Source organism: Athene noctua, chromosome 3 (genome assembly GCF_965140245.1).
Source record: "Athene noctua chromosome 3, bAthNoc1.hap1.1, whole genome shotgun sequence".
Lineage (NCBI taxonomy): Eukaryota > Metazoa > Chordata > Aves > Strigiformes > Strigidae > Athene > Athene noctua.
This window is the reverse complement of record NC_134039.1, coordinates 20,479,631-20,505,064: the sequence shown is the minus strand read 5'-3', so window position 1 is coordinate 20,505,064 and position 25,434 is coordinate 20,479,631. Positions and strand designations below refer to the sequence as shown.

The 25,434-nt window shown below is 38.6% G+C and overlaps 1 protein-coding gene across 2 annotated transcripts in view; it reads right to left on the bottom strand.

Moving 5' to 3' along the window:
* The window catches only part of DERA (deoxyribose-phosphate aldolase), a 54,080-nt gene that overhangs the window by 12,328 nt on the left and 16,318 nt on the right, over positions 1–25,434 (bottom strand). Inside the window, exons 5-6 of one of the 2 annotated variants that reach the window (XM_074901310.1) lie at positions 25,299–25,433; positions 17,345–17,473 (exon numbers count right to left, since the gene is read on the bottom strand). In XM_074901310.1, the coding sequence (XP_074757411.1) occupies positions 17,345–17,473; positions 25,299–25,433 (264 nt within the window). The remainder of the gene's footprint in view (positions 1–17,344; positions 17,474–25,298; position 25,434) is intronic. The other variant, XM_074901311.1, reaches the window with a different exon arrangement.

Here is a 25,434-nt window from a genome sequence, read left to right as displayed (position 1 = left end):
CCTTTGTGGCTTTTGTCGCAGGAAGCACGTGCAGCAGGCTGGATGTATTCACTGCGGTATTTCTCTGTATATTTTTTGTCTTGTTTACTGTTATTACTGTTTATTGTTGTTATTATTGCTATTGTTGTTGTTCAGATTGTTTATTACACTGTTGTATTAAAGTTCTCCTTATTTTAACCCCAGGGTTTGTGCCCTACTCGGTCTGACGGTGGGGGAGGGACAATGGCAACATGGTCTCCGGTCCCAGCAGGGCCTAAACTATCACATATACCCATGACAAAACAGAAGCAGGCAGTCGTGGTGCATTTTATCCAGTGGAGAGAGGAGTGAACGGGATCAAAGGAGTAGCAGAAGTGGTACATGGAGATAGAAGCATGTTAGTTACCATTAGCTTTAAGATGCGGCTGTTCCATCAGCTACCAAAATACCTGAGGAGTAAGAGGGAAAGGGGTAGAAGAACCACAAACAACTGAAAAAAAGAATGGATACCATGCTAGTGGTGAGAGTAGCCACAGCACCTGCATAAAATCTAGTGAAAGTGCTCCACAGCATGCATGGAGACACAGAGCAGCAGACCTGCTTCCTCTCATTGCCACCACCACCATCATCTGCACAGCAGCTACCTACAAAAAAGGCAGTCACATCTTTCAATACTTCATTCTAACTCTGCTGCAAAGATAGTGATGGCTGAATGCTGAAGATTGCCCTAATGTTCAAAGTCATCATTTGCATTAAAAAATCTAAAGGTTATAAAATAACACATTGTCTCTGTACAAGGATATGGATGTGGCCAGGAGGGGGATGGTGACTTGCCCTGCTTGGGCAGAGTGTTAGTGTTGCACATACAGCAGCTAAAGGCATGCTGGGTGTTTGAGAAGGAACCACAACATTCATTCTCATCACCTTAACAGTAACACGCAGGTTGCTGCTAAAACAGCAGCTTCATAAAGGAGCAACATAAAGGTTAGATGCAGGCACTCAGTACTGAGCCACATGCTCCTGCTGGGTTGGGTGAAAAGCAAAATGCTGTGGGAGAAACTAGACTTGATTTGAAAATCTCATCCATTAAGCTTTCTTTACAAACACTGAATTGCACTGCATCATTTACCTGTTCACACTTAAACTAATCTAAACAATGATAAACTATCCTAAACTGTGATGTAATTATAACAGCACTGATCTAGGTCAGGCTTTTTCCCTCTTTGTAGTCTTGGGTTTGGATCAATATATTTTGGTCTCTCAAAATGTTGTCCAGAAGATGACATATTTTAGACTGAGGCTAAAAGCCTGATATTTCTACCAGTAACAGCACTGCAATTTGGAAGAAAGTAATAAATATGCATGACTGCTTAGAATCACAGCACTACATGGCATATTGCATACCATGTTTTAGCAACCACATTTAGCTTTGTGCTTTTTAATGTTGATAGCAACTTTGAAACAAATATGTTAACATTAAAACTCAGGTGTGCTCAAGTATTGTCTATTGGCTTGTAACAAATTTACTCAAATTGAAGAAATAGCTGTTTAAAACCCACTTGGAAATATTCCACACTGAACAATGCAGACTACTTTATCAAGAAGGTGCTATGAAATGTAAAGATTTTTTTTTTAAAATTATGTAATACAGCCAAAATCATGACACTTCAATGTCATTTTGAGTGGTTTTTCAACACTTCGTGATAAAAGTAGTTTAAGATTCTGACTCTAACCCAGAGAAAGGCAGGATTTATTTTTGAGATTTAAAAGTCGTATCTTAATGCCACAGTCAGAATCTGTCCAGCATCCAGCCTCTTTGTCATGTAGAGGACAAACAGTTAGCATCAACCCCTCTTTCACACTGTTCCCTACACATAAAAAGGCAGCTGGCACAGGTGGAGGCTTCAGCACTGGGGGGATTTCCAGTATCAAAGGCATTTCTCAAGAGCACTTTTTGGCCGATGTCAAGATTTTGGCTTTCCCTGAAAAAAAAAAATAAGGTGCCAGATCTCACTAGACTCATCTGTGACGTCTTTGTTTCCTCCTGGCTTTTACGAATCAGGTAGAATAGGTTACATAGGGGCTTGCACAGAGGGCTGAATATTCCACTTCCAGTAATCATATGATTACTAGGAAAATGTTAGGCACCTTCAGTTTTAATTTTTATTACACTTTGAAGTCTTCAATACAATCAACTTACAAACATGTAGATTCTATCGTGGACTTCTGAGGTGCAGGTGCTGGGCATTGTTCTGATGCAACAAATACCCAAAGGGTATCATCCTGGAAGGTCTTACCTACACGTGAGGCAGCACAGTAAAATGGCAAACTATGGTTGTTTTTAAAAGGTATCATTCTTACTCACAGCTCCTGCTTCCCATGAGTTTTTGCCTCTCAGAGTGTTTCCTTCTTCTCTCCCCACCTTCCTATAATTTGTCATATGACAAAACTGCAAAAGCCCATGTGTATAGGCTGCAAGGTACTGACAGATGTTTTCACCGCTTTTAGTAGGGTGTTTCACAAGGTTTCTAGCTCTTCAGGTAGCCTGAATGTCAAAAAGCCTACCAGTCCCCTTCAATAAAAAAACAACCAAAACCCCTGACAGTGCAGCCACACTCCAAGCAGGAGGCACCTCTCTGCTGGGGGTCAGGGAAAGACACACCTGCTTTTTTAAGAAAACTTTTTTTCCTCCCACTGTATTATTAATGATGCTTACGTGGCAAAACTAGTATTTTTATTTCAAAGAGATGCTTTATGAAGGCATGTTGCTGATAAATTCAGTCAGACTCTTCTGCTATAATAATCTATTGAGCACTACTCTAAAAAATGAAGGAAATCAAAAAGACCCTTAAGCGCTGTCAGAAATAGGCAGCAACTCATAAAAAGGTATTTAATATGCTGGAGCATTGTTTCTCCACCTCCATTTGTCAACAGCATGTGTGCTCATCTGGCCACGGACTGCAATCATGGCGAGCATCTCAAACCAGAAGTACCAACAATCTGATTACACTGCCTGGGTTTTGGTTAAAAAATAATTGAAACTGATACAGAATGCACATTTCATTAGTTCACTGGCAAAATGAAGATGGTATTTCAATCTTCAAATCTACATTTTATATATAGGCTTTAAAAAAACTACACTAAACATATATTATCATTTTGTACTTTGGCATTCCACTTGTTTTACTGCAATACCATCAATGAAAGAAATTGACTATCAAACTCTCTTTGTGTTAGATGTATATATATCCTCATAGGTATTTAGTGGCAAGTTATTAAATGTCACTATTCATTGAGACAGTACATTTCATGTCTTTCTTACAGAAAGAAAAAAATTCTGTCTGAAGTTTGTAGCTTTGCATGGCGCTATTTCAGAGCCTCACTTTGGTATCATTGGCTTCTTCACCCACACTTAGACATTCAGAAACAGAAGCAGTCAAGCAAAACATTTCCTGTATTTTACCGAATTTTCACTTCCCAAACTGCAGTGGTAGTGATGGTGTCACCATCACACCAGGAAGCACGACCACCTGGCCTATATCTTTCCCTCTGTAATCCTAAATTTCTGACATAAATAGCTAAAAGTTGCAGTATTGTCACTCCATTTGAGCTTGGTCCTAAGCATGCTCTGTTTAGGTTATACAGAGCATAATAGTAAGCAAAGCTACTCAAGACTGCACTCCAAAGAAAGAGATATTTGATGTGAACAGACAGACCCTAACCTGATAAAAGTAAAGCCTTGCAAGATCCACACTTTTAATTATGACTTCAAACATCTAAATCGGTAGTATTTTCTGTAGTGACTCCAATTATTCAGTGTCAGGAGTGGGATCATGAGACATACTACTACGTTTTGTGTTTCATCCATAATCTCTAAGAAAACTATAGAAGTTTAAACACAATCTGTGGGGTCTTTGTCTTTAATAGCAGTCAGTTTTAATTAAGTAAATCTTGATCATGCCATGAGACTAAAAATCAGGAAGTTGAAAAATATGTCACTTGGTTCTTCTCTCCCCCATCCCAATAGTGATGCATACTTTTCAATAAAGCAGCTGGTTTTCACAGATACTGAATCACAGCTGAAGTTATAAGGAATTATGTGTTCAGCATTTCTGTACATCAAATCACATACAAAAGTATCTAATAAGTATTTACATTGGAAAACACTGGTCTGAAGTGGAGTATAACACTGTTGCATATCCCTTACCTATCAACTAAGCACAGTATTCACTTTGCTAAACATCTTCTGTATAGCGTTTTAAGGCCCCCAGACATTAGCCCAAAGCAAAACCGCATTGTCTCCATTTAATTACCTATCTTTTCAAACTGACTGTGATCAAAATGACTAAGTTAAACAAAATGGTTACTATAACAAGAGACCATGGTTAACCAGCAAGCTAAGGTGGGTGTATGTGCATAAGAGTTCAGAAGAAAAAGATGATACTGCATGCTGTTTGTTTCTCCAGTGTGAATTTATAAAGGGGAGTGAAAGCGTAACGTCAAGTGAGTTAGCAAAAATTAAAAGGATTAAAATCTCAGGAATCAAAGAAGTTGAAGAGAAATGGAAAATTATTTCAGCCTTTTTAAAAAAGATAAAATTATGTAACAACTTATTAAAACAGTTCATCACTATAATTAAAATCCAAGCACCTAGAAAAAAGTGGCTCAAGAAAGGTAATTATTTATGAGGAGACTTAAAAAGGCTATTTATTGTGAATTTGGGAGAGAATCAGCCTGAAAGAGTTGGTAACAAAAAGAAATTGTTTGTTTATTCATAAAACTTATTTTGATCTAGCACGTCACTAAGAATCCCCAACATCTGCTCAATGGCAGCTGTAAGTAACATTAGGAACACTCAGCCAATTTATATCTTTCCTTCTTATTAAAAAATAAACAGGTCTTTTTAAATTATTCACTAGTAAATTAACATAAAAATCAGTGCTGTAGCAACTCACATTTTGTGGAAAGGCATCTGCAAGCTTTGCATGATCATGATGATCTAAACCTTTCTACGTTTCACTGACTGCTTTACTATTTATGTGATGTCCCACCTAATTTAGCAAATGAAAGCATAGAAAACCTACAAGCCATACAGGAGTCATGGCTGTGAATAATACAGAACACATCACTGATACCTCAAATGCCGTATTAGTTGACTCCTTCCAACTTGAACGGATTCTGTTCTTACCTTCCCTTTGCCTTCTGCCATTTAAAACTTCCACTCAAATCATCTCAGATCCTCTCCTGCATTTCTATCTTTCAAGGACTAGACACTAGACAATAACCTCACTGGCAGAACCCTGCTCTAAATTATTTCCGAGTAACAAAATGCAGCAATGTTACTAATTAATAATTATTTGTTCTCATCTGTATCATTTTCACAAACAGATCTGCAAAGTGCTCTGCATGTTCCTGTGTTTCACTCCAAAGTTGTGTCCTTAATACAGTAAAAAAGGCACAGGAACCTTTCAAACCTAAAGGTTTCTCTTTACTGCTCACTAACACTTTTTTAAAAAACTTAATCTCTTGAACATTTCAGCAGAAAAATATATTCCTTTCTTCCTAGGTTTCTCTCCTGCCTTCAGTTCTTACTCCCTAATACAAGCAAGTCCCTGCAAATGAACTTGCCAAGAAGATGTTCAAAAGCATGGAGTAGCTCTGTTTATTTTACTAGGATTTTTTTGTTTTACTTCCAAGTAACAAACCAGCATTTCTGCAGTACACTCTAGAGACAGTTAGTTTAAAGCTAAGTGAGCTGTAATTCTAACCCAGGCGCTGAAAATCACTGAAAATGGCATCATTACAATAGCACAGGGTCCATTCAGCTGAAGTTCCCAGAGGAGCCTGCCTCAAAGCCGCAACTGCGCTGCAACTGTCAACCAAGCAAACTGCTGTGAACTTAAATTTGCTTACATCCAGAGTAGCTGCAAACACAGTTATCTGATTACAACATAAATGTAACCAGCATGTTACATTTATGTTATCAAAAGTTATGGTGTCTTGTTACCAGAGCAACACCTGAAAATGCTACCCCTCCTCTTACTGGGCACTAGAAGTCATGAGAAATATGCCACCCCCTTTCATCACACCGCACCAAGCTGCTTTCTCATCCTGGGACTCAGGTTCATTTCAAACCTCCATTTATGCATAAGACTTTGTGTTTCCTTTGAGCTTGCTGCAAATCTATTTTCCAGGACCAGTGGGAAGGAGGCTTTTGAAGATACATGATTCATAATTTTGTATTGCATAATTTAAGTTCAATGTGCTGCACAGAATATGGAACATTGTCATCTGTTTCCTTTTTTGGTCCATTAAGAGATGAACAAATCTTGATAAACTACAAGGCTCCACCTCTGCAATGTCTGGGATAGGCTGGTAAACTGGACACTGGATTGGCAGTGTAACTGTGAAGGTGGTGAAGGAAGACTTTTTGCTTAAGAAAAAGTCCTGGTATCATCAAGGAGGAATATTTTCTACATCTTAGAGTTAGGGAGAACTCAACCTGAGAAATCAGCTGCAGTTGTAGCATTTATTATGCACTTTATAGCACGAATGCTAGAGGGGAAGAAAAATCAAAGGTGAAAATGACAATCAGATGTGAGATCCCTGTTGACTTGCCATGAAGACTATGGACTTTGCTGTCATCTTTGTCTTTGAAAAAATTATCTCAAAAGCAGGACAATTACAGACAGCTCTGGAAAAGCTATTGTCTCTGGTAACTATAAAGTAAGTGTGGTCAGAAACTAGAAATTGTCTTATCTGAGAGATGATGAAATTAAAAACTACCATTTCAGAAAAGGAATTACAAAAATATAGATCAGGAACATTTCCCAGGGGATGAAATTCCAAAGTATAGTATCAAAGAGGGGAGTATCTTCTTTTCAACACCTTCCCAACACAGTTTGCACTTTGGCAACACGAATCAAGGGAGTGCAGAAAGCCTGGGAGACAAGCTCCTAGGTACCTATCAAGGAAGTTCAAGTACCTTGTGCAACTCACCAAAAATACTGCAAGCAACCACAGAGGCACACTGGAAAAAGCCATGGAGCTCTCTTTCCAAACACCACTGAAATGAGCACATTCCTGAAGAATATTGCTATATCCTATGGTCATATTCTGATATAAATATTTTCCTTTGAGAAAAGACTGACGAAGTCTATTAAGAAGACCTTTTAAATTCCAGTTAAAAACTAACATTTATAAGGAAAAGAAAATGTTAAACACAAGCATAAATGTTTGCATTTGAACAGGCAGTCCTGTTTAGCTCAGTGAGGAACGTGTTTGTAGCATCATGCAACCCAGTAGTCAGCTTGGGTATGCAGCCTCTATCTCTGCACTTAATGATGTAACACTGTGAACATCAACACCATTAGGACACAATCTGTTAAAAGTTAGTGGATGTCTTTATTGATCTCACCATCCAGTTTATTGGTAAGGAAACTATCGATAACCTTGTGGCAAATTTCTTGTTTCATGTGACTAATTTTTGTCCCACTTTTATGTCTCAATATGTACTTCATTTATGTTTGTGTCTATCTCTTGTTATGCTGCTTTATTTTCCACTGTATTCCTGTCCCTTATAATTAAATGGGTATATTCAAATGAGTGTCCGTAGTGTTTTAAAATAACTTACTGATGTTCCAAGATCACATATTCCTAGTGCATTTTTCCATTCAACATCTTTCTCTTTAGAAGCCTGATTTCACATTTCTGCTGTCATGAGCATATACCTTCAAATTAGATAGACATGATCGTTAGGTCTTGCCACCTTAAAAAGCAACAAAAAATCCCGGGACCTGCAACCCTAAAATCAAGCTTAGTTTATTTCCACATCTGTATTAACTTTCTCTTAAGGGATTGGATTTTCTAAGTAGTGTTCCTACTTGCAATCTCTTAAAAGATACTTTAATATTTCATAAGTCAATTTTGTATAATTGATAGATACAGTAAATTAAATATTTATTTCTATTTTTCACTGGTTTAGTAGAAGTTAACACCTGCTGCTGACAGAATAAAAAAACAACCTGAAGTATCAGAGAAATAAATAGTACCCTGTACATCTATTGATTTTACATAATATTTCCATGTTTTAAAATTGCATTCTCCCAAACCATTACAGAGCTTCAGAGATGCAAAGTTTTTTGCTAGGAAGCCGTGTTATTTTGATGGCATATTTGACTAGAACTATTAACTGTGCAATGATTTCTGAGTCTGAGGTGATATGAAACTTCAGAAGTTTTAAGTCAAATTCTAACAAATTATTTAACATAGAAACAAGGTTTCATTCATGGGGAAAATTAACGCAACAGGGGTGCTTTCTCACCTCTCTGCATCAGTTGTTATAAATTGAAAATATACCATTTAGATATTCCTTAATTAACATGCTTTGCAAAAATCCTGAATATCAGCAAAAGAAAAATGCTATTCAGGCATTTAGGACAGTTTGTTAATAGAAGGTTGACACCTCTCAACAGAATGTTATACTGTCAGTAAATTTTTACTCACTGTGAACTACTATTTCACAAACAGTTTCAGAGGTTCAAGCATAAAGAATAGCTACTTTCTTACAGGTCAAGAAGCAGAAATCTGCAGATCAGGGTTCAAACCCTTCTCTGAGATCCAGTGACAGGCCCTGGGATTTCTGGGGATTTATCACGCTCCTGCTCCTCTATGATTTCTTGTAGGGGCATACTGCTCATTCCATTTTGCTCAGTGCAGGGGGAACACCAAACCACAGCAAAACAGGCGTACAGGAGGCATGGCAACAATCTTTAAAGAAAATTTTGAGTGAAGTGCTATGAAAACAGCTGAAGGAAGGTAATCTCCCTGTTCCCATGGGCAGTGCCAGTCAATCATGCTGTGCACAATACCATCATCCTAGAATACCACAGCAAGCTGTGCCAGCTCCCACCTCCACTGTCACTCCTGGGGTTGGCTGTACTAACAAATCAGTCAGCAGCTCCCACCAGCAAATTTCCAGGCTTTCTCTTGTCCCATTTCCCTATTTCAGTTGTGACGAAGGGCATTCCATCTTCATGCACTGGCATGAAGATATCTGCCTTCCAATAAGAGGAACAAATTTCTGCTTATATCTTAATCTTCTAGACCTCACAGAGGTCCTATAAAATGTGCCATGTTAATTTTACATATGGAGAAACAGGGACGCTAACACTGTTGTCGAACGTGATGATCAGTTAGGAGTCATTCTGCTACCTCAAGCAATCTTACCCATCTTCCGACTTAACTTGATATTCTTCTGGTGAGAAGTGCTTGGAAATAGGACTATTTCTATTTGTAAATTGAGATGGTGGAGAAAGAAAGTCAAGTCATGTTCTGGATAACACAAAATCAAACAGGTACAGTGCTGACAACACTGTTTTACAGAGCTGTTTTACACTGCTGTTTCTTCTTTGACTTCAGTAGAGGGTGCACATTGCTATTTTCTGATTACAGTAGAATACTATTAATAGAATAGACCTTTCACAAAATTAGCAAACTGAGTTGCCAGGCATCCTGGTATGACAAGTATGAACATCCCCAGACAACTATCTCCCCTCAAATATGGCTGTATAGGCTAATGCATAGTTCAGTAAGCACATAAATAAATGCATAACAAATTGTGGCACTGCATGCACATCTGGGTTTCTAGCTTAACAAACTGCAAACAAATGAGGTTTTACTGTATACACTCTAACTCTGTTCTCCCTTCACAGACTCTTTGTATCTTTTTTTCCTGCAACATCTGTTTCTCTTAGGTATTACTTCTGTCCTCTACTTACCCATACAGGATTCTGCTGCTCTTTTGACTCTACTGAAAAGACCTTTCACTAGAGCCTGCCCTAGTGTTTCTCAACCACCTCCTGCTCTTTCACTTCTGATTCCCTATACATACATTATTGAGTTTCAGACAGATTTTTAAGTCTTATTTCTCATTCCTTCAAGGTCTGCTTTACCCAAGCCCAACTTCTTATTTTGTGTTACTACTCTTTGTATGGACCCTCATCAGTAATTCAAACCTGAGGATACTGCAATTGCATTGTTAGAAATTTTCCACTCCAAGCTTCTCTGTCATGCCTACATTATTTCTAGTGATTAGGGGCAGTATCACTGTTAAGCTTGTAGGCAATTACATCATTTAAGGGAGCAGCCTACTGAACATAGAGCTATATGCATTTTTATACTACTGTCTTATTTATTTCCCCTCACTCTGTACCAGAATAAATGAAATCAACTTGTTCCTGTAGAAATCTCCTTTAGACTGACTGTATTTAAAGACCATCCACTTTTTGATCTAACTCCTAATTTTAAAACTGTTTTTAGTCCACAATATCATTCAAAATTTTGAGACAACTGTCTCATTCTGACGTGCTCTGCATCCTAGTTTTCTACAGCATGTTTCATTTTAGTTCCTTGCACTAAACTTTCAGTGATGTTAACCAGAGCTCTGAACATGCAGAACAACCACAGACTATGCAGAATACAGGACATCTGCTGCAGCAAACAGACAGGAAAGTTATAAATTACTAATATAATTCCATAGTGTTAATTACTGTCCTGATGAGCCTCTTACAGCAGCCAACTGCAACCACTTCTACATATTCAAGACAGTAACCAAACAACATACAACACTGCATCTGCATGATGCGAAGTGCTGAAGTAGTACAAACTCTGCAAGTTCAAATTTATCTAAAAATTCTGAAGGAATGGGCAGATCTTTGGACAAATGAGGTATTGTCTACATGCATGCAGACAGAAGAGAGCTGACATATACATCATTTTATGTGCTCTCAGTAAACTGACATAAATTCAGAAATATGCTCATGCCCACGCTAGATCTAATCTGTACTGCTAGATCACAGCCAAAGAGAATTTGGATTATTCTCTACCATTTGACAAAAGAGGTGGGAGAACTCCCTCTGCATTGTGCTTTGTTCTCTGAAGACAAGCAGTCAAATCCAAGAATATGCTGCATTTCAAATCCACCTTCCCCAGCCCACGAGCGCAGCTCAACCAAGCTAGAATAGCAAGCAATCCCCATAACACCTTGGACTCACTCTGACCCCTGCTCGGTTGGAGGGAGAGAGGAAACGGCCACCAGACTGTAACCGAGAAAGCCTTTGTCACCAGTCAGGCAGTAAGCCCTCCTTCCACACATTCAGAAGAGTAAGGACTTACTACCTTGTCCCCAGCCTTATATTGGACCTCCAGACCACAGCTTAACATCATCTGTTAAGACAGAAAGCACTCAGAGGCAGTTCACATCTGTGGAAAAGAGCTGCCAATTTTGATCCAGTCTGCTTTTAGCAGGTGACAGCCCCTGATTTCTGATAGACCTTTTACAGGGTAAAGTGTACCCTTTACAGATACACTGTAAACTCAGTACAGTTGGTTGTATTTCAGACATGTAAAACCAGACACAAACTGAAATCTTGATTTACATGTGTTACCAACCCTCCTCCCTTGGTTTGCCTTTCATTTGGGCTCTAATAACTGACTGATTTAGTATCAAATTACAGCTGAAGTTGTAGACACATAAGTAAATCAATACATAATACAAGTCACATGCTACTGAGGGACCCTTGACTTCTGATTTGAGCGTGGGATTTAAAGCCAAGAACTCACAACTGATCTTAGCTTGACTTTTGACTTGTCTGTTATTATCTTTGTCTCATACTTCACAGGGCGATTATTAAGATTTATTCTGCTGATGTCAGTATGTGCTTTGAAGACGTAAAGTGCTATCTAAGTGCCAAGTATTATTACTTATTCAGTAGTCTTGTTTCCTACATTAGTCACATTTGCAAAAAGCATGCCTAGCTCCTCAGTCAAATTTTGCTAGTTTGGTTTCTTCCGGTTTTTATGAAAAATTTGCTTGGTAAAAGTTTTGGATCATGGCAGTCCACATCCAGCAGAAAGTAAGTCATCCCTAGCACTCAGATGGCTGCTAGGATGTTTACAGCCACACCACCTAACCCTGCTCAAAACAAATCTTTGCAAGACACTGCTCAAAACAACAACAGCTACTGGTACCATAGAATTTGTCTTCCCATCATTCATACTAAAAATGGATTTGTACCAATATTAAATACAGTATAAAAACTTTATTTAGAGCTGAGGTAAAGCTTTGTGTGGCTAGGCATTATGTTGTGATGTTCCAAACCATATTTCTCTGCTCTCTCTTCTTATAATCATTAAACTGTTGTTTTCCTAATTCAGGGCTAGGCTTTTGTGCAGTGGGATGTTCTGATCTTGAGGATTTCTGAGGAAAATCTCTTCATGCAGTACTGCTGTGTCCTGAGTTTGTTTTGGAGGAACCTTGTGGCACTACTCTCCGCTTTTAGAGACAAAGACTGGATACTACAGGCCTCAGCCAGTCTCTCTGGATCTACCACAAGGCCAGCATACTTGTGCCTTTAAGTTTTGGTAAGGTTTGCTGTGAAAATCGTAAGTGTGTATTAACTAGAACCACTCATGTAAAGCAGGATCAATCCTGGATGGATTGATGGTGGGCTCTCCTGAGAACTGCAAGGCACAACTTTTTCCCACTGTTTGGCTATATTATTTCTGTTCACTTTGGAATGAACAGTATCAAAGCATCTAAAAAAAATTCTGATCACACATTTAATGTGTTTTAATTTTCTCCTTCTAGACTATCAGCATCAGAGACCTTATTGCCTCAGCCATCTTTTGCTACTTTTTGCAGTTTTTTGTTCTAGAGACTTTAGAAGTTAGTTTCAACACTAACTCATTCCCTTTCTAAATTCAATTCTTACATTAGTCAGTATCTCAACCTACAATTTATTTGACTAACTGCTTAATGACCTATGAAAAAATTGTTTTAAACCCATACATTTAGTAGAGCTGCAGAACATATATCACTCCTTCTTGACCTTTCCACAGGTACATGTTTAGACATACATAATGAAAACAAATACCTTTCACATGTCACTGCTGTTTTGTTTAGCTTCCCAAAGAGTGACATAAAAGGAACTGTACTATCAAGACCAACTTTCACAGTCTAAATGACACAGATGCAGTTTTCACTTTTAAAGTACAGTACATTTACTTAATCACTTTCTCCACCTCTTCCCTCCAGCTTGTATATCTTAATTAAGATGAATTGTTACACAAAACAATAAAGATTTTGTAATTACATAGTATGGTTAAAATGTGATTTTCCAAAATAAAACCCTTACATATGACTGAAATATGCAATTAAGTCACTCACACCTTTACTGAAGTGTTCCTTTCTTGCTGCAACTTCACCATTTTTTCCTTCCTTGCCTGGCTTCCTTGGCAGTTTCTGACGTTCGTGTCAAAAACCAAAAGTTAAAAAATGGCCTAGCTGTCATAAGTGAACTCTGTACAAGACCTGTTTTTTTTTAAAGACACCATGATGAAAAAACAGAATAGTTACCACTAGTATGGGGGAGTCAGGCACTCCCATCTGTGTTCCTTAGGACTGTTTAATCCAAGAGGCTGTGGAGACACAGATTTGAGTGTCTCCTGTAGAAATGGATGTGACACACAAGTATATACCAGACAGTGAAAACCACTGATTAGTTTGCTCCACTCATTCTCTGGAAGCTGTCTGGTAGAATTGAAGATGTAGACAGTTTCCCTTAAGAAGCTAATGTACGCAAACTACCACCAAGAACTTCAAGAAGCTCAAGAAATGGCAGTGGACATTATAAACCAATGACCAAAAATTCCCTGATTCAATGCTGAGATTTTCTCTTGGTCAGCTTTCTGAAAAAAATGTGCTCCTTTGGTAGTGACACAGAGCCTCTGATGTGCAGTCCTACCTATTATGTCCTCCTTAGCACTGCAAGGATTATTCTTGCCAGGTGAGTCACTGTCCTTAGAGGGCTGTCAGCCTCTTTCACTCAGAAATAGGTTCTTAAATATTCCAGAAGAATTTATTGCATGTCAGTCAAGTCTGTAAAGGTATGGTTAAAAGAATTTAAGAAACTGGGTGCCTGCTCCCATTCTGATGTCTTTCTCCTTATGTGGTAGAGAAGGCAGAAAAAGTAGTCATGGTACTTTGGAGATACCAGACACAGGAGGAGCCAAGAGCCACTGCTTCAAATAGAGGCAAATTATTCTCATACCACACTGTGAAGCAACACTTCTTCCCAAGTTCTTGCAGGTGCAAGCATTAACATCTTGTACACAGGCATGTTGTGCAAAGCACTGTTTCTACAACTGGCCTCCACCTCCAGTGCACTGCTGGTGATCTGTATGTCTCACTGGGTTCAGCCTTACTCACTGGCGTACAGTGAATGGCTTCTGCTGAGTCCTGCATGGATTGTGATTCAGAGTACAGCTGTTTGCCCACAGAAGCAGCCTATGCAATCTGCTTTGAATATAAAAGTGCACGGGCACACCACCCCAGCCTGAGCACAGCTCTCAGCATACTTCCAAAATCCTAGCCTGCGCGGAGGTGCACATTTTTTACCATCCTTTTTCAAGTCAGTGATCTGTGCAACTGGCCTCGCGTCCAGTGGCTGAACCTCCACCTGCTAGCTAAGTCAAACCAAATGCAACATGCTGGTTCCCAGCATGCACCAATATTTCCTCTAGCCAGTATGAGGAAGACTGTATAGAAATTTTGGAAAGTTATTTGGGAGAGGAGACATCTGGGCTGTATTGCCTGCTCGGTTAATTGCTTTGTTTGAAGCAGAGCGACTTTATCAGGAGGGACTGAGATCCTTAACAACAAATACACTGTAAAATTGATCTCTGTGTGGGTAAAGAACCTCAGTCAGAGAGATCAAGTCCCAGACATCACAGGCAAGCTTTTTAACCACAGAGCTACTGATAAATCAGCACCGTGTTACTCTCTCAGTCTTCTGAGTCTCACAAATGAGACCCATGGGAAATACATATATAGCATATACATGTTGCACCACATCTAGTGACTTTGTGCTTCAGGATGTAGGTGAATGTGTGCATGCTCAGCAAGGACAATGTAAACACCTGTATATCTAGGATTTTGAGGTCCCTACATGATAGGCTTACATTACACATAGTGAAGTGAAAACAGTTTAAGGACTGCATACCATGTCCTCAGTTGCACTGATACAATCATATGCAAGGCAAGCCTGTGTGCAGGTTATTGAGGCTGTGACCATTAAAAAAAAAATCACTGACAAAAAACACACAGCACGCTAGTTAACCCTTTTCTGGAATAATTTTCAAGTCAGCTTAAAATGTAATTTTCAAACTCAGCTTACAATGCAGCATGACGAGCACTTCTAACAGCACAGCTGAAGGAGCACCCAATTTTGGTGTAAAGGGCAGGAGCAATTAGCCAGAGGCAGCAAAAACTTCTAAAGCCAGTTTTGCAGTTGAATTCACTATACTGTGTAACTAATTTCCCCATATAAAACTAATTACTAGAGTCAAGTTTATCGGAGTTGTTACTGTTTTATCTTTAGAAAAGAGTTGCCATGGCCTGCCATATCCACAAGATTATCTGCTTTTTTTCCTTTGTTTTTTTCTTTCTTTTATATCATGGCACCAGTTGAAAAAAAAAAAATATGGATACTAAAGCTAGAATGTAAAACTACCGTGCAAAATTACTTTCTCCCCAAAATGCTACAAATAGCCAAATCAGACAAAATTCAGCTGGAATCTGAGGTTCTGACAAGTCAGAGTCTGAAAATCTGACCCTCAATACATGTACATAGGGCACCAATAAATTCTTATTTTTACACCTACCCATAAAGAACAAGCAAGAGACTGAAATAAGGAAATAACCGCACATATTCAGATGGATAAGTAGCTTGTAAAATAAGTAACTATGCAAGGAAAATCATTAACAATAGAGCCATCTGCTGTATTTCAAAAAAACTACACCAGCAAAATATCTGAAAATGTTAAAATGCTTTACAACCTGAATTTTTCACTACTCCATGTTACAAAAAGTGATCATAATGATTAGTAGATCAGTTTAAATGACAGGAAATGTGTAGTTCTTACACCTCTTCTAATGAAAATCAGTATTTACTGGCATAATACTGATCCTCTATATGTAATGATACTAACTGACATTATAGCTGAACAAGTAAATAGCTTGAAATGCTTCCCATTCCATTTGAAGTAGATAAGCATAGTGTTGTGTAAGGAAACAATGAGGTCAGCAGCAAGCTGAATATGTATTTAAATACTGTCAAGACACTTGGATGATTTTTTTCTTGCTCTAAAATAAGAAGAAATTCCAGGTCTGAAGAGTTTACAGCAGAAAAAAAAAAAAAAATCAACACAAAAAATGAGGGAAAGTTTAGAAGACAGACTAACCCAAGTGGTTCTTAGTATATCTTTACACTTCTCCCTATCAGTATACTTGAAAAGCCCTCTTTCAAGCACAGTGGAAGAAACAGGTGTCTAGAACAGAGTTCGAAGAACACAGACTTACCAGCCTTTTGCCAATTTTGCATCTTAAAGACAGCATTAAAGCACAACCCTAAAATCCTGGTTAAACTAGGGAAAATTGTACCAGTGCAAACCCAAAGCTGAACAGAGAATATACTGCTGTCAATCTGGGTTCAAATGGATGCTTTGCTACATTCAGTTTGCAATGGCTAAAGCTATGCAAAAAAGCAATACCTACAAACTATACTTAGCCCCTAAAACTCTATCCTGCTCATGGGAATGTGTTTCTCAGCTGAAAGGTTCAGAATAAAAGACAAGACAGTATCCTAAACATCAGGTCAGATGTAATCGAGTTTTCAAAGACAGGGGAAGACTGAACACCTTTTTAAGTGCCAATTAATTGCTGGTAGTGAGTGCCACTTCTTTTGTGTGCCAGTTAAAACCAGTTATAACCTAGCCCATCCTGCTGGAGCACAGAGTTTTCTTCCCCTCACTGCATTTCCACTACAGTTGGTATGTCAAACTGCACTCTCATAGAGGTGTTTAGAAATGATAGCAAACCAGAAACAAGAGCTGTCAGCATGAATCTTCACAGGGAAGTTCCCCCTGCGTTTAAAATAAGCTTACAAGGCATCTACTTACACCACATTTGTAGCTCACCACAACTGCCTGGATAACGTGTATCTGCCCCAAATGTATGTCTCCTTATTAAACATACCAAGGATCAGACATTTGACAACATATATTGCTTGTTCCTTCAAATTTTGTCATTTAGCAGTTTTAAGCATTATTTAACATTTCATGCAGTTTTTGTAGTTTACACAAAACAAGTGACACTCCATTACTAGGCCTGCAACTTCAGTAATTGCTGCATAATAGTTTTTTCTACAATTGGCAAAAGTAAACTTTCATGACTAGAATTTTTTAAGCTTCATAAATAATACAGCAAAGACAATCTTAGCTTAAAAAGAAAACCACATATATTTACCTGCCATCATAGCTATCATACTGGCTTTGTAGACATTAGTAAGGGAACCCAGTTCACCTGTTGCCAAGATTGTTTTCATATGAGCTTCTCCACAGGCCTCACGGCACTGACGGATCTCCTCGTAGAGACCTGTGGATAAAAGCATGTGAAAATGATCAAAGTTGCCTGAGAGACATTTTCAAGTATGGCTGTAATTTCCACTTCTGGATTAATTTCCAATCTTATAATTAGTCACAGCACTCAAGAACTTGAGTTTTGTAAGTTCAATAAATTACATGACTAGAGATAATTAACAATGCCACACGGTTTCAGACTTGACTTAATAGCTATTAATATCGGTTCTCTCAAAACTAAGAATGTGCACAGTATGCCAAACACTCATGAATACATCAGGAGTAAAAAATGCTATGATAGTGAAGATTTATTTTAAAACAGCTTTTTCAGAAATAAATATGGTAATACATTGAATCAGTACTCAGGGACAGTTACGTTTTCCTACCACATCACATCATCACCCTCTCAGCCCCTTCAGCCAAATTTGCCAAAGCGCTCAGCCTAAGACACCAAAGTTGTGACAAAGTTGTCTAATTACAAACATTAGTGTCACCTGAGATGCCATGACATATCATCCTTGGCTTCCAGCTGTCACTCCTGGAGGCTTCACATCTCCCCCTGGTTTCTTACCATTCCCCCTAGTGCCATGAGACCATCTCGGGAAGTTCCATTATGGAGTTTGATGTCTGTGTTTAGGCATGTGAATTCTACTTTTAGCTTCTTAAAAATAAGAATTTTCTGAAAAAATTCTAACAAACCTGATGAGGAGAGACCAAGGCCTGGGATCACACCACAAGGATCAAATCCACATGGACCTGTGTTTACAAACCACCTCAAGTAGTTGCATTGCCCACAGGGCTACCAAGGACTTGGACCATCCTGTGCTGTGACCTCAGACAGTGCCAGCAAAGGTGAAGTAAGCACTGCAGCAGGAGGGCCAGCACAACAACATCTGTCTAGCATGCTGTGGAACTACAGCTCCAAGGGCTGAGCTGGACCCTTGCTTCTGATGCCCATGCTCGCTGAGGAAGCCAGCTGGAGTTCCAGAAGGAGGTTTGTCATGAGCCACTGTTAAACATACAAGCACTTCCACCCACTGCCACAGACAGCAGGACTGACATATAAAGCCTTCTGGATCAGAGATAAAGCAAACCATTATCTCTGTATCTTCACACTACTTGGAAAACAAAAAGCAAACCCTGACCTGGAGTTGCTCCTCACAGAGAGCTCCACTGCCTTTGGAAGGCCTCTTGCTATCAGTCTGTCTTCAGACCTACAGCTCTCCCTTAGCTCTCATTTCCAAGCAGTCAGTTGGAGCAGTTGGCTGTTCATGGACATTGTCTAGAGCAGACCACCCCCTCACAAACTCCTGCTTTTAGATTCACAAAGTGTCATGGCCAGAGGCATGCTTAACTTTCTAACAGCTTTGTATTTTTACAGATTCAGTACAGACCAGAATAAATTTGGACATAACGGCTAGACCAAATAAGAAGGCTAGACCTTGTGGACCTGGTCAGGTAAGGCATCACAGGGAGCACAGAGAAACTCTCCCACCCTTTTTGGTAAAATTCAGCAGTGCTCCCACAAAATGCTAAATATAGGGAGACTAAAAGAGGTAGAAATTATCAAAGCAGCTGTTAGAAGCTGGCCACTTGGTGATGTTTGAGACTCCTCCAATATGGAGAGAAAAGCAGCTCTTACAGTTTACAGCCACCATTTCTGGAATTAAAAAAAAAAAAAAAAAAAAAAAAGATGCAAAATGAGCAAATGGGATCCTTTGCATGACAGTCTTTTTCACAAATCATACTCAATCTTCAAACATATAATCAAAAAGTTATTTTATGGAAGGCTAAAATACAGCTTTTAATAAATCCTTCTTGCTAAAAAAATCCAGGATATGGCTATGAAGACTAAATTTTTTCAGCAATACTAGCTTTCTTTTCCCCTCAGTCCTCAAGCGAGAGCTGGAAACATACAGTAGGGTTTGTTAGCTGCTGTATGGCTGGACATCCCCTCCACCCGTGATGCTGCCACATTCTATTGATGCCATCGGCACACCAGGTGGCCAGGGCTGCAATTGCTGGGGTGGTCCTCTGAGACATTCTACACGCATTAGTAGACAACTGGCTAATGCACTTAGCAAGTCCCTTTATAGACTCCAGGCTTCACCTTGTTTCTTACTGTGTACCAAAGGTGTGAATTAATCAGTGCTAGCATGCAGTCTAACATGTTTTATTGATCAATTGATCATACTCCAGAAACCTACATCAAATCAAAAAGGAAATACAAAGAACCTGTGCTATTTTCTTGTGCATTTGATAACACTGCTCATGTTAGATCCAAATGCATTCTCTTTTTGTGGAGTAACTCTTTCCTGAATATTTTGGAAAGCCAGAGAAAGCAGCTTTCATGCTCTTCTAGTTTTGGTAACAAGAAGAAAAGACCAGAGTTTTCTCTACCTTTAAGATATGCCACCAAAAATGTCAAAAGAAAATCAACAAAATGTACATTTAGGTTGGATTCCATGAAAAGAAATTGCATCCTCATAGCTGTTGTTCACTCAAGTTAGTACCACAGCTACAGCATCCTCCCTATTGTTGGAAGGTACTTTTATATGCCATTAGTGCCAAGATCATTTGAACAGTCCCGCTATCTGACAGCACACATCAACCCATGGACAAGAAAAACTGAGGATCTTCAATCATCTGTGTCGATCAGGTTAGCTGAGGTGGTGGAAAAGTGGGCATACTTTAATGGGGCAGGTGTGTAGGTAATAAACACTGCTCCTTATTCAGAGATCAATTATTGCAGACAATAGCTGGCATTCATAGGACATTCTCAACCTTACAGTAAAAGCACAAACAGAAATGCAACTACCTCTAGGACAGAGAATATTAACCAGAGCGTCCCAGTCCCAGTACAAGCAGGAACTGCTTTGATACAGAACAAGTTCAAAAACTCTTACTCCTTTCAAAATTAACAAAGATGTTTCAGTACTCAGTCGGATTTAAATCAAGGCACAAATAACTTGATTATCCTGACACTTCCTGGCAAAGTATGGGTGGAGTTAATCACACCTGAAAACACAGTGTTTCAAGGGGTCCTGGACTGCTTCTTGGAGTCAGTGCTGCCAAAAAGTCCATCACTTAACTACTCAGTTCCGTCAAGCCGAACAGAAGCAGGAGCAGAGCTGGATGCTGGAGCAGAGCTGGACACTGCAGTTCTGGGAATATCTGCAACCTGTGCAGAACACCAGTAACTGACACAGCAGATAGCGTTTCTCTGGTTAGCAGCAGTGGCACAAAGACCTTAGGAAAAACCTCTATCATAGAAAACCCTGCAGGCATATTTTCAACTGTGAGCTAAGACCACGATGAAAAGGTTACAAGAGACTCACCGTCTGACTGCTAAAAGCAAAGAAAAGAAAATCAAGAGCTCTCAAAGCAAATGGCCAGTACTGTGTAGCATCTTGAACACAGCACCAACACTATCCATTCCAAAAGAAGTCTAAGTCTTAAGCAGGGGAAAAAAAATTTTTAAAACACCAGAAAAGTCCCCAAAGCAAGGCAACCTATACAGAATATATTTGGAGCCAGATGCTCGCTTGATGTAGTCACCAGTAGCTCCGCTGACTTAGCTGTTAAAATTGATGTGACATAAGAATCCTTCTACGTTGCATCCACTTACTTAAGATATCTTACTGCTTTCATGAACTTCATGAACTTTAGATCTGTTTTACTGAATGCATTTATAGAAGTCAGAAAAATTCAGATAGCTGTGGTTTTAATTTCACTGTTATAAAAGTGTTGGAAGGTGTCTTTTTTGTAGTTTTCCTAAATTCTAACTATTCAGTACATTATATTGATTTTTAGCAGCTATTAAATACACCAAATAAAATTTTCTTCCCCCTACACATTTCTCAAGCAAAAATCCCTGTCAATTACTGATGGCTATAATCTGCCCTAGACTGTCTAGATGGTCTCTTGCTTTGGTCTAATATTGTCCTAAAAATCACAGAATAAAGGGGATAACTCATATTAAGGGGAAAAAAACACAGCTTAAATTTTTATGAAACAACCCATCTCCCAAAATGTGGTGATAAAAACACTTTTTCTTTTTTTAAAATTTAGCTCATTTGCTGTTTTTATTTTTTATCTAGTCAGTCACATTGACTGATGTTAAGGGTAGAAACTGTGATGAGGGGGGAAGATGTTTTGATTTCTGTTAGACCAAAAGATCAAGGAAATCACGATGGGAAACTGAAAAAAGAGCTGGAGTCCCTTCTGTCTTGCACATTAATGGCAGGTTTGTTAACAAAATGACAAGCAAAAGGCTATCAGCACAACACGACTCTTTCAGTTCTGCTCTCAGCCACATATGTGCAACTCTAGGCTCCAGTGATTCACATGAAACTGAAAATAGAGCTTGGTTTCAGGAGTCTGAGCTGCTGCTAAGAATGTAAGACAGAAATTGTGCAACTAAACTTCAAGATTCAAAGTCAGCTTGCACATCTAGAAAACAGTAAATCCAACTATAATATTTCTTAACAACATGTGGAGTCTTATCCAAGTCTCTGGAGGGGGAAGTGTATTTCCTCTGCATTCTTTGTAAAGTATGTAGCACAAAAGGGGGCCCCAATTCCTGAACAAAGCCTCTAAACTCACAGTTGAATACGTATTAACAGAATTAGACAGTAGCTTTCATAATGAGGTTACCTAATGTATTTCATGCATGCAACCATCTTCAAACTGCTTAGAATGTACTGTCTTTTTACCCTTTTCTTGTAGGAAAATTCAACTGACATAAAGCAAACAATGGGTTAACAATACCTCTGAAGCCACCAACAGTGTAGTATGTCCAGGTGTTTGCTAAAAGCTGTGGAACCAGAAGTAATATTACAGCACCCCAGACAGCTTCAGAAGGTACAGCAACTCTATCATATGCATTGATAACAAGAAAAAAAAGGAGAGAAAAAGAAATAAATCCAGGTTTTTTAGTCGACTTCATCATTCTTTACATACAGGCTCCACATTCTGCCTAAAGACTATCTAAATTGTGATTTTTAAGCTTAACCCATACATTGTCAAGTGATACAAGACAATGGTTGAATAAACTATTGTAAAGTAGTATTGCTTTAAAAGCTAATAAGTTGTAAAAGGTATATAAGTTCATAAACTTAAATCTCATTTAATGTTATTTTCCAGTGTAAATTAACTGTTCAGTAAAGCTGCTTTCATGTGCAGCACTGTTAAAAAGATCTTAATTACTTCATAAAGATCTAGAAAATATATTCCAAGTGTTATAAAGAGCTCCAACAATATTTAAGAAGTGCTTTAAAATAACTTGACATAATTGGACATACACTAAAATATTTAATAACCAAACAAGCCTTTGAAACAAATCACAAAGCAACACTATTCTATCATGATGACTTCAATTATTGCACAGGCTAGAAGAAAAGGTAAAAATATAGGAACAGTAAGATGAAGCACTCTACTACATACATATTTTTGTCAATAATTCCTGAAGTTGTGAAGACAGGCAGCATGAGAAAATAGCAATAAAAACATATTAGCATCTTAAGTATAAGCAGAGGTTCTGTCAAAACTGCAAGGCAGATCTAGTTAATGAAGCACTCTGAATGAACACTGGCATAGTTACTGCACTAGACTCTTCAGTTTTATGTAATACAGGGATCCATCCTAAAAAACACTTCTTCATCCCTTCTTCTAGCTTCCTTAAACATACCTTATACATTGTTGTGTCTCATATCTAACCACTAGATAGAGATGGAAAGCTGCATGTTCACACAGGTAACATTACATCTGTTGAAAGCTAAACAGGACAAGAGAACACTAGATTTCCACCAAAATATTTGGATCACCCAATTAAGTAATTTTTTTTGATAGGCAAGTTAAATAGTATAATTTTTCACCGTGTAGCATTATTATCTAGATGGCAAGTAAATTTTGTACATGAGGAAGCTTTTTTCAAGACCACGTAAATATGTGCCACACACAGACTTATGTTCATCAATAAACTTTCAGAAAATATTTGGAAATAATTTCAATTCTGCCCTCAGTAAAAAAAATGTTAACTAACCATTGCCAAAAAAAAATGGATGGCTTTCAACCCTGTCATGACTTCAGGTCTGGATAAAAGAATACGCATACCAAATCAAAAGTCACCCCTTGATTTACTCATTTAGTAAACTGACAGCTTTATACTACATCCATCATTGCTATGTCTGTGTACTCCTCCCCTGTAATCTGTGATCACAAAACCAAATTCATTTCTGATACGGAAAACCTTAACAGTGTATGTCCAGTTGATTTCAATCACCGATACAAACTTTCTCTCTAAATCCAGACCTGTATTTCTTCTCTGAGTTCTCCTTCACATAATCCAGGCAATACAACCTTGAGCCTGCATTTTCAATTGCCTACACGCGCTGATTTTCTGATATCTGCTCCATGCAACCTGCACTTAACAGCGGTTTGTACCATGAAGTCTGAAGCATGGCAACTGCAGTTATGTCAGAAACTGCTACAAGACAGACTTTTCCAGACATAATTGCAAGTTGCTGCTCAAATCCAGTTTAGTGGTCATTTTTCAGTCTTAGTGACAGATTACTGACTCAGCTCACTTTGTATACAAGTCCAATACACATTCACAGCTGAATGCAGCTCCTGAAGGGCGTACCCTCCAGTTTAGAGTAGCGTAGTGTAGTGTAGATGCTAACAAAGATACAGTGTAGGAAGATGTGCGTATAGTCTTGCTGCCAGCTGGTACAGAACTTGATCCATCATTCTGTCTTAGTTAAAACTTCTCACCCAGTCTCCGTATTACAGCAATTTCTGAGGCCATACCTGAACTTAAGATAGCCATTCTGAAAGAAACAAATGTCTGCAACAATGCCCATCCTCAAGAAATCAAACATCTGTAAAGCTGCACATATTTAAGAGAAAAAAGGACTGAGATGGTAAATACTACAAAAGACGTCAAGATGTTACAGCAAGTGGAAACCAGGATATCAGTCCTAAAGACACAGACACAGAAACATGTGGGGTTGTTGGTTCAATTCTAACTGCTAATTGAAAAAAAAAAAAAAAAAAAAAAAAGAAAATATGATCTGTTACCATGATAATTGTATTTCCTTAACCAAACTCAGGTACCGGCGGTCCTTTATGAAGTCTTCCAAGCAAAGAGACTATTACAGCACTGCATTATACAACTAAATGGAAAATTCATTCCAAGACAATGAGGTGTTTACCTTCACATGGAGATTAGTTATAGGACCACTATCAGCACTTAAGGCAAACCATTCACAGTACATTAAGGGGGCAATTAGAGCAAAACCATCTTCAGCATTATTGTTCTTACTAATTAGTAGTAGTCTACAGACACAAGAACATCAATAATAATATGAACAGTCAATTTGTACCCTCAACTTTTGGGAAAAAGAGATCAACTAAAATACATATTTTTGTCAAGAGTTGAAACATGTATATTTAACAAGGTATCATCCACGTTAGCAACCCCTTGGGGGTTTTAACAAAACTGGTCAAGTAATTAGGCATTCACTTCCACTTCACTTGCTATTTTTTTAATCCTGTACACAAAATCCTCTAAAGGCATAGAAGGAATAGACCTGAATTTTCAAAATACAAAGTCATTCCACATGCCCAGCCTGACAGGGCTTGTAACAGCATTCTTTTCAAAAAATGCAACCATTCATAATAAATTAAATAGCTTTTATTTAGTTCAGTGCCTCAGAATACTCTTAGGGGAGGGACCAATTCTTCAAGGACTGCTGTGGAGATGGGGAAGAGACAAAGACATAACTTGCATGTGTATATTCATGGAGGTTTAGGTTCCTTGCCAAAGGGTGGGTACTTACCTTCCCACTGGCCAGTCAGCACCAGACTCCTGCTAATGACAATGTCAATCTCTCTGGCACCATATTCCACAGCTAGTTTTATTTCAGCCAGTTTGGTTTCCAGAGGAGTTTGTCCAGATGGAAAACCAGCAGCCAC